The 14204-nt window shown below is 41.5% G+C and overlaps 1 protein-coding gene across 1 annotated transcript; it reads right to left on the bottom strand.

Annotated features, from left to right (window-relative positions):
* Window positions 1-12709: 12709 nt before the first annotated feature.
* Window positions 12710-14056, bottom strand: ubiad1 (UbiA prenyltransferase domain containing 1; the record flags this gene model as incomplete). Its single annotated transcript, XM_036532716.1, has 2 exons — window positions 12710-13233; window positions 13531-14056. Coding segments are annotated over 2 exons (1014 nt in total), but the record flags the coding sequence as incomplete, so codon positions are not given.
* Between the last annotated feature and the right edge of the window lie 148 nt (window positions 14057-14204).

Raw genomic sequence — 14204 nt, 5'->3', positions numbered from 1 at the left:
CCATGCGCCCTGCTGCCCGCTGCTGCTCATTTCTGTGGAAAATAATAATAAAAAAAAAAAAACCCCACACACGCACGCGTGAGAGAAAGAACGGAGAGCGAGAGAAAGCCGTATAGCGCCAAGGGATGCGGTAGGCATTTAGTCCATTGTCCGCCTCGTCAGAGGGGATTATCTGGGAAGGACGGGGGAAAGTGGAAGCAGCGCATTCAGGTCGGCACACGCGCAGGCTGACGGGCTTCTGTCTACGCTGCTCCTGCTGCTATTTCCGTCTCTGGCAAACCCCAGTGACACACACACACACACAAGCACGCACGCACACACACACACATACACACGCGCGCGCACGCTCAGTCACATGCGCGCACGCACACACACACACACACACGCTACGAACTGCACTGCGCTGCCTCACTCTCCTTACCCAGGGACACCTCGCCGTGAGAGGGGAACAAGCAGACAGAGCAGGAAAATCTCTGCCATGCGAAACAGAGAGAGAGAGGCAGGGGAGGGAGTGAGATCTGTGTGTGAGGGGTATGTGTGCGTCGGGAGGTGGGGTGGGGGGGGGCATGTGCTGATGGGGAGGGACTGGGGGGGGTGGGGTTGATGAATGACCACCTGCCATGACTCCGCTGCCTCAGTCCAAATCTGCCCTGGGTCCCACGAGCATGCAGGGGAAAAGGGGGGGGGGTCTGTTCTGAGGCCCCCCGAGGGGCAGGAATAAATCTGGGTGCAGCTGCGGGAGGCGTGGACGCCCCTGTCGCCCACACCGCAGCCCCCATTCGCCAGCAGCCAGCCACAAGAATCGCGCCGCACTCTGCCGACGCAGCCGTCAGCGAGCGGGAAAAAAAAAGACTCCCCACCACAAACGTGCAGGTCAGTGGCACAGCCACAAACTGGGCAGCCGTGGTGAGACAGGGGTTTCTGCACTAAAACTGAGGTGCATTCGGCGTGGTCACACACCTCAAACAGAGAGGGACCTACTCCAGATTCAGATCTTTTTGTTTTTTTTTTAATTCCCGAGAACAACCATGCCGACAGCTCACCGAAAAGCACGTGCTGGGCTCCCCTGTGTTCCCGTCCCACCATCATCTTAGCACTTCTAAAAACCACTGCTTCTTTCAACCAGATGAAACTGAGATTTCAAACATTTGTTGCTTGCTAACAGCCCTCACATTCTGCTGTAATTTATGAGTTTAGCAGTGAACACACAACAAAGCAACAAAAAAAAAAAAAGTACCACATTTCCCCAAATAGCTTCTCTGTAAATGCAGAAGCATGCATTAATAGCTCTATATATAAAGACACCGAAGACATGTGTCGTTGGGCCAGGCTGCTACGTTCAGCTAGCCTCGTGCAGGGCAGATAAGCAAGGAACACACAAGATTGCTGCTGACTAACTTCACAACTTCTTGTTTCCAATGAAAGATTTAAGGTATTTGTTTACTTTTGGACCATAGCACCTGTTGAAACACAGAGATAGGATAGATCAATGTCACGAGTCTAGAATAAACCTAACCCTAGCACTGTTTTTTCTAGAAATGTTCACATGGGTTTGTTAGAGAAATAAGACCTCCTGGACTCTAACATAACCCACACAATGACTGGTGACGTAACAAGCTGTTTAAAGTTCAGCATCCAGGGGGTTCAGTGGGTCACAGATTCTATTCTCAGTTGAGGGACACTGCTGACCACTCTTCATGTTTGACACAGTCCTTAATATTAACAGGAAAATATTAACAGGACAACTCTGAAACATTTGGGGCAAAAATGTCAGCTAAATGAAGGAACAGAATAACTTCAACCTGTCTGCTGAATGACCCATGCAAACGGTGATGGCTTGTGCTTCAATCTGTCGGGTCTTTGTGCAGTATCTTGCCTCCTGGGCCACATCACAGAACTCCAAACCCCATCTTCCCTGTCCTCAGAGCTATCAACTCAGACCCACAGCCCAAAGAGGCACTGAAGCAATCCTAGGAACCACTTTCACACTTGTAAAGAGATGTTACACCAGACTAGGACCATGTAGGATCTGAGCTACAGAAACAGAGGCAGTAAAAGGCAGCTCTCTGTCTGAAAGAGTAGAAAGAGAGGCGTCATTAAGGAAGAGGCCTACTCCTACTTCTCGCATGTTACATTTTTGCCATAGCTGCTGTTCTGAGAAAAAAAAAAAAAAAACACAGCTTCTATTACAGTCACGCAGTAAATATTGCCCCAAGATACTGCCACTGAAAGGAAATGGCAGGGCAAGCCATGCCCTCTTTCCTAAATGCCAAAACATGAGCCAGAAATTTTGGAAGGACCCAACAGATAAAAGAAGATTTTTTTTTTTTGCAAGACACTGCAAACAAGTGATGTATTATTCAAGGAACTGCAATTTGTTAAATGTGAGATAAAATCTGCGTAGTGCCAAGGTTTCCCAGCTTCTGGGCTACTGCAAATTCCAGGTTTTTCTAGTGAAGCTTGCTGGAGATTAACACAAAATTTTAATCTGGTTAGTGGTTAATGGTTAGTACTAGTTAGCTAGCTAGCTTCTTCCACATTAGTTGCTCAAGACCAGATCTCACAAGCAAGGATTTTACAAAATATCTGAAGTTATGCTGCACACATCAGAACACTGTACAAACACATTACAGTATTCATGAAAAGGACAATCATCCTCAGGCAAATGTTTTCCTCAAAATGCTAAACTGTATTGCACAGCGAGTTTGCTCCTTTTCAAAGCCACACCGACAAAAAGCCTAAATGGGCCCAGGCAAGCATTGTGCTCGCAAACACAGTTCACTTTTCATTACTTCATCCCACACTACAGTGTTTTTATTTTTTTTTCTTTAGTAGATAGCTGCTGGTCATTGCATTGAGCTTTGCCATAAGTTTTTCAACAGGGGAAAAAAACAGCTAAGTGTCTCCAGACTGTCAAATGTAACCATTTTAGCTTTTAGAATTAGCCCTCTGTAGACATGCTTTTTATTACTTATTTTGCATTAACAGTTCTATTCACGCACACAGAATGGAAATGGCCTCTGGTTGAATGCAGCTTGGGTAAAATGACCTGACCTCCTCGCTGCTTTTTACATCAGAGGATGCTGGACGCTGATTCATTATCTTATTCCTTGAGAGGAGAAGCAGGCTTCCAATGAAATCTGTGTATGCAATTCACACAGCGTCTCTACTTTGAAGGAGACATGATTTACAGAATAATCAATAGCATAATCGATCGACGACATGGTGCTCGCTATCACACCTCCAGTGTTTTTCTTGCTTTCTGGCTTTCCCCATTCCCTGCAATCTTAGGTTGTTGCAATATTATCGCTTCCATTTTCTCAATTAGCATATAACTGTTTTTTTCCATCAAAAAAATAGGGTGTTTTTGGATGCTTGCATGAGGGTTTTTTGGGATGCCTTGGCCGATACTGGGGGAAAAGTGTGAATGGCAAAGTAAAACATGTTCATGCCAGTAAAGCTTAGTGTAAAGAAAACACGGGGTACTTTAGCAGCAGACAATATGTAGCCCCCTGGAAAGACCACAGTGAATAACCCCATGAGGACAAGTGGAAATGGCTGAGTGATATACTGCATATCATTCCCAGAGCACTGCACAGTAAACATGGATAGGATATTTTGAACATGGATAAACTGCATTGTGCTTAAACACTGTCCTATCAGTGAAAGAAAGAGACCAATAGTATGAAATTAGGATTTCTCTATTCTGGGGGTAGGGATGTGAATCAGGAAAATGTAATCTTCTTTATCGTTGTCAACCCCTTGTTCAAGGGGATTTATAACGCATTTATCCTTTAAAACCTCATACACACTTCTGTTGACCGATTTCCTTTCATAGTAAGACCAGCATCTAAAAGATAAAGCAATGCCCTGATGCCATTGATAGCACCATCACATGAGCACATTAGCACAGCATGTCACACGACCAAAAGATGGTCACACCTCTGTGCATGACTTGAACATTCACCAGAGAAATTATGCAGGTGAAAAAGTTGGTGAAAATTATGCAGGTGAAAAGGAAACATAACCTGAACCTGCACTAATTTAATGACATTATGCAATTATCCTGCGTGAGTAACACAGTTTACAGTTTTTACATTATGTACTTACACAAGTAGGTATTTGAGGAGGCAATACAGGTTAAGAACATTGCCCAGGGGAGCAACTGCATTGGGCCACTATGGAATCATATGGGTAGCCTTTGGGTTACAAACACTGCTAACTGCCACCACAGAACACTGCTTTTCTAGTTATGCTTCACCAAAATGTTCCATCAGTGAAAGAGGAGTAACATCCTCCCGTAAAAAAAAAAAAAAGATGATTGTAATGGTCGTCCATCCTGTTCTTGCCATTCGAGAAACCCTCAGCCATCCTCATGTTTCACGTCATGAAAATATGACAAGAATCCTCAGTGACAAGATCTCCCAGATAGAAGCCCATGTTTACATAGGTATTTAAGTTTTTTTTTGCATAAATTGTGTGTAGCAGTGTGTATTTCTTAATTTGCACCCACCTAAAAACAACATTTGGAACCAAGATTGTTCTTTTAAAGGTCTTTGAAGATTGTTAAAATATGCATATGTACATTCTTCCCTTCAAGGAGCTAATTACTTTACTACTTTCATGAAGGACAGTGTTGTCTGTATTTGACAGTCAGCAGCATTAGCACCACCTACAATGGGTTTTTTCCCACCCTTGACTGAAGATATTTTTAGTATAGCCAGCAATCTTTTCTGACAGCACATTTAGCTTCAACTGGTAAGGTTAAGGAAGCTAGACTGCATCAGGGCTGTATATTTTAACATACATATAAGGCATTCCCAGCACACAGGACCACATCGAATGGCATCACGTAACGGTTAAAGCAGGAACATTGTAGAGACACCAGCCATTTTCCTTGCACTGGTGAGACACGTCCAATCTAGCAACACCGCTTCCAATTTGAAAGTACTCCAAGTTCTGTTGTGTTGAGAATGGACTCAGCAATGACAACAGAGAGAAAGGTCCATAAAACTCAGGAGGCTCTGGCCACTGAGCTTCATTTGCTCCGGTAAAAACTGAACTGCAATTTCACTGGACAAACCCTACGGCAAAGAGGATAAAAATGCCAGAAGTGGACCAGTGTCTCTCAGTTAACTCTGGTCAACGCTGACCTCATGCAAAGTATTACCTAAGCGCATCACTTTTGCTCACATTTATATACATGAGTTACAAAATGCCATTCATGATGCATGGCATGTTGGCTCAGTCATGCATCAGGTCTGCACACCCTGCAGCACTATGATAATGAGGAACTATCAGAATCACACACTTGGTGTTAAATTATTCCCCCCCCACCCCGCCTCCCCCCATACCCTGTCTTCTGCACACTCCTCTTGCACATTCTCTCGTTCGCCCAGTCTCATGTGCGGCTTCATACTTCCCCTCACAGAAACAACACAAACAATGATGTCAAGACTTGAAGACTCAAACTGGATGGAAAGCCCAGAGATATCCTCATTATACAAGCAGCATCTGCTTCCAGAGTTGAGGTGAGCGGAGCAAGTCATAGCCTCTGTGTCTGCATATGCATTCCCTTGTTCGCACACAAAGCATTACTCGGTAGAGGTTATACAAATGGAACCTCTGGGAAATGACAAATAAAAGCTTTTATCAAATCTTCACAAGAAATGAACAAGTAATCTACCAAACAGGGGCAGTTTGCTTTCATTTTCATCATGTGTTGTCTGTGTCCAAGAAGACTGGAACTACTGAAGAAGCAGAAACTCTCCAGACGAAATCCCCTATGTGTGTTAAGAAAATAATTCTACAAAGTAGTACCGACTGCCAGGTAGCACTGACATTCAATAAGATAAAGTAATTACATAGTTGTATGAATCTAAGTCAAATCATGAGTCAGGTTCTTGGCTAAATCATTGATTGAACAGGGAGAACACGATAGAAGGGGATTTCTCACTGGCGAACAGAAACCATTCTAAAAAAATTTAAAAACCATGGGTGAATCTTCAGCAATGAACAAATGGTTGCTTACACACGATAATTATACGCTTACACACAAAACTACCCGTTCCTTTTTCACTGTTTTTATTTGTATTTGTAATGACATACTGAGCACTTACTTTTGAAAGAAATTGTGTGAGAGGTAATGTGACTTGCTTTTTCATACAGAATCTTATGAGACCAGATTTTCCCAGATAAAATACCATGAATAATCCATCCAAGATCAAATACTATAATCACATGTCATAATCATGTATCATAATTACACTCAGTAAACAGAACATTTTCGAAATGGGTCTACTTAGAGGCAGACGTGATGAGGGCATTTCTATCACTGCTGCTAGTTCTGATAGCAGAGCTCACCTTTAAAGGTCTGGACCTTTTGTAGGCTAGGTGGTACTAAAGTAAATTGGTTTCAGGAGTAGATTTTCCAAAAACTGAATACAGTTTTTGTTGTCATGTGTGTTGTAGTGGCATAAATAGCAAAGGAAGAACTCTGTAGTAACTCCTCTCATTAACACTACCGCAACTGAGGTAGCACTGCATGGATTTTCAACTCACCTGCTACTTTGTGTAGATTTGGAACTTTGGTGAACACATAATTTATGCAGAACAGAGAAACGTTACAACATCTCAGCCCAAGACAATGTTTGTAGCAACCCTTGTTGTTCCTGGCGGACAATCTGAGGATGACTTTTTCTGCCATCAGTCGAGTCAGGTTATTTACTTTATATATAGAAATACAAGAAGGTCCATGTGTGATATAGGTACCGTACAGTAATTTATTAAATTATATTACATTATTGTTATTTAATGTATTCCCTTGTTTCAGTATCAGTATGAATGCTGAATATTTGAATGCTGCTGTTATGTTTATAGACGTAAGCCAAAAAATATGTATTAGCATTTGCAACACAAAAATTAAGGTCTGACAGGGGATTTCGTATATATAGAGGAAAAATTGAAGTGGGAGGGCTGAATTTGCAAATTGTTCCACTAGACAATAAAGGTTTATAAATAAGATAACGCTGGTAATATCAACACGAAACATCAATTAAAAATCAAAATCAAACATCCATAAATAAAAAACATATATCTCGTTGGGTCGACTTTGCTCACTTTTAGATCACGAACAACACATACAGTAGCTGGACTAGTTAGCTAATTCTTTAAGGTCTAAGATTTCACCCATTAAGACAATACAGATAGTGTGCACTTCTCCTATACTGTATTATTTACCTTCATACGGTAACATTGATCGCTGTTAGTTATACACTAACACTATAGTTTCACAGGTCCATTGGGTGTTGCTGTTCCATCAAAACATGACATATTATAGATAGCTAGCCAACAAATTAATACTGATCACATAAGGGTAATTGTCTGCCAACTAACAAACGATGTGAGATACACATATACACAAGGAATTATTGTTAACTACTATTCTTGTGCAAATCACAGTTACAGCAAGCTAGCTGCTTCAACGCTACTCCAGTTAGCCAGATAGTTAGCTAACGTTAGCTACCTTGCTCCTGGCTTATTATTCAGATGTTGAGCAAATACATAGATCGCTGGCTACGCCACTGTATTTCACGGTAATGTCACTTGCTAGCTATCGTTGCTGACAACAGTCATGCGTGTCACAAAAATAACTTCGCTAGCTAGCTACCCCCCACCAGACCATCTCAAAACGTTGTGTTAAACGTTAGCTATCCATCATCAATGGGTACGTCTAGCTGGTTAGCACAATCTATTAACACAATTTTCGTTAGTCACAGTCACAATCAGCATTTTAAATTTAAAATTAATATGGATAAAGTATTGACGGGGCGTGACTAACCTGCTTATGAGGCTCCTTATTGTATGTTTACATTTAATTCCATGCCGGTGCACAAACCAAAAATAAATCGACAGCTCTCTCTGCCATGGCGCTCTGAGGCGGAAGTTATTGAGCAGTATGTGGGGAACCCAGTTAGCTAGCTTGCACTCCTACTGTACGTCACTTGTGTTTTTTTTTCCTGTCATATGCATTTTTTGAACACCTTTTTTTTGATATGCGTTACACTTATCCTCATGCACGTGGATCCAAAAAAGTAATCCGTAGTTGTAACTACGCCCTGTCATTATCTAATTTAGTTGTGACGGTACCTGCACAAAATTGCTCTATGCAGGTGTCTTGGCAATATACTTTTGAAAGATTAGTTAGCTGCAGGGATTTCCATGAGTGTCTTGGCTCCATCTAGACACCAACCAATGTGAGTGCACATTTCAGTGACGAAATGTTTTTTCCTAGTTAACTATAGTTTGTTAGGAAATTATTCTTAGGCCTAACTCCGGTATCGATGCTAAGCGCTGACCCCCAGGAAACTGTCATTTCACTTGCTTGAGAGGTACTGTCGGTATTTTTTTTTTTTTGAGTGAATCCGCAAGGCTTTTACGCGATTCACATTTAACGACGCCTATTCTTTTTGTAATACATTTTGTGTGTGTGTGTGTGAGAGAGAGAGAGAGAGAGAGAGAGAGAGAGAGGAAATTTCTTTAGATTTATTTGGAAACCTTCTATGTTTCTCCATTTTGGTTGGTAATCTGAAAACAAATACTAATAAATTTAAAAAAATAATAATAAACTCCTTTCCTACCTCTCCTTTCACTGCTATATTTCAGGTGCTAGTAAGTGCATATAAAGTGAAACTCAAAACTTCATTGCTTAAGGTCAATCTTCAAAAAGGGGGATGAGTTGTTACAGGCAACAGGGATCTCTTTTTAGATTATCAGCTTCTGGTGTTATGGCAGAGTGACAACGCCTAGAAGGTGAATACAGCAATACACAGAATTCAAGTGCTACCTCCTGTAGCCAAAAGCCACAAAGGCCTGCGTGATATATTTTGTGTATGTTTAATGGTTGCAACCATGGCACAAAATGTGTTGTTTCAACAAGCTCGTTGACCTTTGTCATGAGGGAGAGTTCATCTTGATTAACACAACCAGCTAACAGTTAAATCAACATTAAGATATTCAGCAAACTATTTTATGTGTATTGCAGCAGAAGGAATATAAGCAGACTCTGTGTTGGTTTGAATGTATCCTCTTTTCCCTGTAGTTATTTCCAACTTATTTAAGTATTGCGTAATTGATGTTGGACAACGTCATTGGATAACTGTGATAGGCTATTGGGCAAAATTTATGCTGTACCTGTGCAAGGAACTTGAAGTTATAATCTCTTTGGTGATTTTTAAAATATTTTTTCCCTGTAAATTGAGAATAAGAAGCCAAGTTATGATACTGTGACAGACATACATGTACATTGCTCCATTGTCATGATCAATTCCCTAATTCTGCTCCATAAATGTGCCTTTTCAGTGCTTACTTCAAGATGGCCACAACCTTAGATAGCTCTCTGTTGTTCAGACCTACAAGGTTCATTTCTGTGATACAGACATTTGCAATTTTCCTTTCCTGTAGCAGTGTCTGACTCCTGCTGGGCCAACTTCTCAACACAGACATTAACGGAGGCGTTAACCTCCTACTCCCAAGGCAAACAAACACTGACAGGCAATATTTCTTCTTGAAGTGTTTCAGTGACACGGTACAACATTAAATGAAAGATCATTCTTTCAGCATATTTATGAATTTTACCCCCAGATATCAAAATAAATGGGCATGGGTAAACCCAGCCATATTCAATAACATGAGAAGTGAGTCAGGAGAGTAGTCTCCATCCAGACTGAGGTGTACCTGGAATGCACGTAAACTCAGCAAAACCCCCGGCCATGTTGAGGTGCAGGTGGATGCAATTTCTTATTTTTTCCTCTTTTTCATTCAAAGAAACAATTAACACAAGATACAGACACACAGTTTTCACCTCCACGCTAAGGAAGTTTATAAACTTGTCTGATACAAACATTAGAAATTTTGTACACTGCTTCAACAGACAACAGAACTGATGCGTAATAATATGGAAATTTGTAGATTAAGGAACGATGACGTAAGGGCGTTTACGATTTTCACTTCTCTTATGCTTTGCCTTTTTTTTAAACTAAGATCGCTAACTGGCTAGCCAACCACCCAGACACTTTGCAATCTGCAGTTTTATGGTTTATTCGCAAACAATGCATTCTCAGACTAAACTGTCTAGTCAGCACGCTTAGCCTACTTTAGAAAACGCACAAGTAAGATAGCTCTGATGAATGAAACGCCTCCGTTTTTATTTCAGGTCTGGCTGTCTAGCTCCGACACCTTGCAAGTTTCGCGAAATTACCGTATGTAGTTGTAGTTAGTAAGCAACATACTTATCAGAGAGGGTAAAGGAATAGTGCTCGGAACACTACTACTTCTGCGCCTGCGTCAATAGAAGTGTTGCGCCGAAAAATATTTTTCTCTTCTGCTAGCTAGCTAGCTAGTTCGCATATCACGAAAAATCAGTTACTTGTACCGTTCACTTTTCCTATACATTAACTTGTAGGATAGCGCCTTCTGCTGACACTAAAGCCGCGGTTTTACTTTTCCAATACCTTAACGTGTGAAAGCTTACCAAACACAGGGGCAGAACAAATATAATGGAGTTAAAACACTAAACGAGAGTAAAACGTAGGTCCACACGAAAGGCGACAACCACCCACCGTCACATCTAGCCAGTGCTATTAAGCCTTATCAAACTGATCTCGACGAATGTCTCAAAAGAGTCGATGGCGGCGCTCCAGACGCAGCCTCGTCTCTGTCCAGCAGTTTTTAACCCACTGCCCGTTCAACGGGGGATTTCAATATTTCCATACAAATCTCTTCTCATTTACAGTAAGTCTTCCGGTGGCAATCATTTCACTTGTTACAAAACGAATGCATTCGAACCATTTTAACAAGGATTTGCAATATCATCGGTTGCACCATTCAATGGGTGCAAAGAACTGGCCATGTCAGCAAGCCTTAAAATCGACCCATCTGTCCAAACTTTTTTTAAAGAACAGAACACAATCTGTATGAGTGTAAAAAAATGTATTTGTAAAAAATACATCAGCGATTTAAGCACGTTTATTTTTTTTACTCCAATCATGTAACTGTATTATCAAATAATAAAACAAATCTGATATAAAATACATTTGAGGGCTACAGTTGTGAACTGACGCAAACAAAACAAATTCTTAAAGTTTTCTGTCACTACTAATATCTTCCACAGATGAGTACTGTCCAGCACCAGCATTAGGTAGCCTACAAATAAATGTGCAGGAAGAGGCACTATATGGCACCTGAATGAAAAATTATTCTGGCTATTCTGTTCAACACAATTCTCAAGGGATCACCTGGGGGGAGGGTTTACTTAAAATCAACAGAACTGATTTTTGGTTTTAAAAAAAAGCTTGTTTTTCCTCAACATGTCAGTTATGTAATGAGAAAAAAAACTGGATTATCATTTTTTTTTCCAATGTACACCTCGCAAAAACTCAAATGTCATTTTCAGCATCTGCTCATAACAAAACATTTATAATACTTACAAAAATACCATTAAAACTGAAAAATGACAAACTCACAATATTAACAACTGACCCATATCAACTGATAAACAAAACAAATAAGAGTAACAAAGGGTAATTAGAATTTTTAAATGTGGCAATTGTTCTCAGACAGATTAGTGCATGACAACATGAAAAAATATCCAAGTCTGGCAATTAATAATAGATAATGTAGTTGCAAAGTTATTATTCTGTCATTACATCTGACAGCCTGTCTGTTTTGGACCTTAAAATATATTTTATTATAGCAATCACAATTTGCAAGAAAGTAATTTAGCCAATTTTGCAAGTCACTGCCAAACAAAGTATACCTAGTCTTGAAGTAAAAGACTTATTTCACATACTAACGGTTGTATAGGTAACATTCAAATGAACTCATATTGAGTCAGTCAATTCATTGCTTCTTTTGAGATAAAAATCCTCAAGCCCAAATTGTACAGGACCAAAAAATCAAGGGTAGCCATACTTCTTTCTAAATAGTTCACCTATAATAATGTTAAGAACACAAGGATCCACTGACCAAAAAAAATCTCCCCAAATCAATTAAAATTGCCATGTTTGAATCCCCCCACCCCAACAAAAGTATGACCAAGTATTATTAAGACTCAGACAAAAAAAAATGACCAAATTGTAGATACTGTGCATGTCGAAGGGCACTGCAGCATGACCACCATCTTTTATTACAATGTATTCTGAAAAGAAGAGGTATTGTAGCTTCTTTAATTTGTTAATAGGCAGTAAGTCTCTAACTTCTCTTGGGGACATCCTTTACCATTTCAGTCTATTGATTTTGTAGTTACTGTTTCTAAAATATAATCACTATAAATAAATAACTTTTTGTGTTGACTGTTTCTTAAAATAAATTACTGAAGTCTGTGAAAATGTCAGTGGACCCCTGTGGAATTGTAGGATTTAGTCCTTGTGTGGGAGAACTTTGGTCATACCCTTTTAAAAACTCAGAACATCTGTTTTATCTAATACAGGGCTATGTTAATACTTCTCTTATAACACATTACCAGCTGTATGTGTAATATTAAAACAATGTCAAAATCTTAAGGTAAACTATAAAATTTGTTCAATACTTGTCAAGATTGTACATTTGTCATGATGTATAATTTACATAATAAATTAAAGCCCTTAAACTGCACAAATAAATCACAATAAATACTTTAATGGACATAAACTATTGGGGGGGGGGGGGGGGGGGGGGATATTACAACAAAAAGAATAATAATGTGGATTCACAATCGTGGTAAGCTGCCCCGAGGTGCCAGTATTATTCCAAAGACATAGAAAAGTCCCATAAGGAGGTTGAGTTTCGCGGTTTTCTGTGGGATCTTGGAGTAGCACTGGCTTCGGAACTGCTTCTCCAACGGGAAGGCCATTGGAAGGGTGAGCAGGGGCAGGGCCATGCTGATGGTGTAGCGGGTAGCCAGAATACAGAAGAGGACGTAGGGGACGAAGAGCAGCAAGTTGAACAGCACATAGGACAGCGTGGGCCCGATGAGGATGGCCAGGGTGACGATGCCCGCCTGTTTGTCCGAGTCCATGTCCCGCGTGTTGTTGCTGTGCAGTATGGCCTCTGTGTTTAGCGCCAGCGGGACTGCGTAAACCAGGGGCAGCACGGAGAGGTGACCCACCTGCACCGCGTGGGCAAACATGACCGCGAGGGGGCCGAAGGTGATCAGGATTACCACATCCCCCAGGGCCACGTATTTCAGCCCAATACCTGCAAAAGGAAAATAAAAACAACAATCAGTACTGTTGATTTGTTGTATTGCAGGATTCACTGACTGACACATGTGCATCATTGCAAGGTGGTTAGATTTCCGCCTTTATAAATAAAGTTTACAATAAAATAATTCAAAATAAGTCAGAAATTTATGGTTAGGGTTACATGTAGTGAAATGCTGTGAGTGTGCAATTAAACATCACAAGTAAAGACCACAGTGAGGGAATGTTTGTGTATGAGAGTAACAAGGAAGTGAAACAGCAGGATGGTTGAGAGACATGGCATGCAATTCACCTCCGGTATAAAGGAAGGAACTGGAGAGGCCCCCAAAGTAAATCAGGGCCAGATGTTCCAGCTTCAGCGTCGAAAGAAAGTACAGCAGAGTGGCACACAAGCACCCGAGGGAGTAAAGCACCGCCCCGAACATGACCACGTCCTGGGGCTCCAGGATCTGATCCACCAGAGTCCTGTCATCGCTCTTCTTGTGATCGATCCCCTTGGAGAAATCGTAGTAAGTGTTCACCAGGTTCCCCGCGCCGTGCACCACCAGCACGGCCACGGCACACACCAGCAGGATGACGAAGTCCACCGTGCCCTCAGACTTGTAGGCCAGCGCGCTGCCCAGCACCACGGGCGTCAGGGAAGCGCTGAAGCTCCAAGGCCGCAGGGCCAGCACGTAGGCGGCGCATTTGTGCTTTATGTCCGTCGCCACCCGGGCGATTCCTGAGCTCTTCTCCACGTGGTTGCGGTTCAAGCCGTTGAGCCCCGCGTCCTCTCTGGCTCCGTTGTGCCCGTTGGACCCTGCCAGGATGAACGTCTCGGCCTCCGCCATCCCTCTGACAGGGCACTCTGGAGAACTGTCAGCCCTCCAAATAAGTGAAATGAAAGTAAAACTGCAACAAGAAAAAAAGGGGAAAACCACTCAAGAAAACAGCTAATTAGTATGGGTTTTTATACCTAGGCACCTA

Source organism: Megalops cyprinoides, chromosome 7 (assembly GCF_013368585.1).
Source record: "Megalops cyprinoides isolate fMegCyp1 chromosome 7, fMegCyp1.pri, whole genome shotgun sequence".
In the NCBI taxonomy this organism is placed as follows: Eukaryota; Metazoa; Chordata; class Actinopteri; order Elopiformes; family Megalopidae; genus Megalops; species Megalops cyprinoides.
This window is presented reverse-complemented; position numbering and strand designations above follow the sequence as displayed.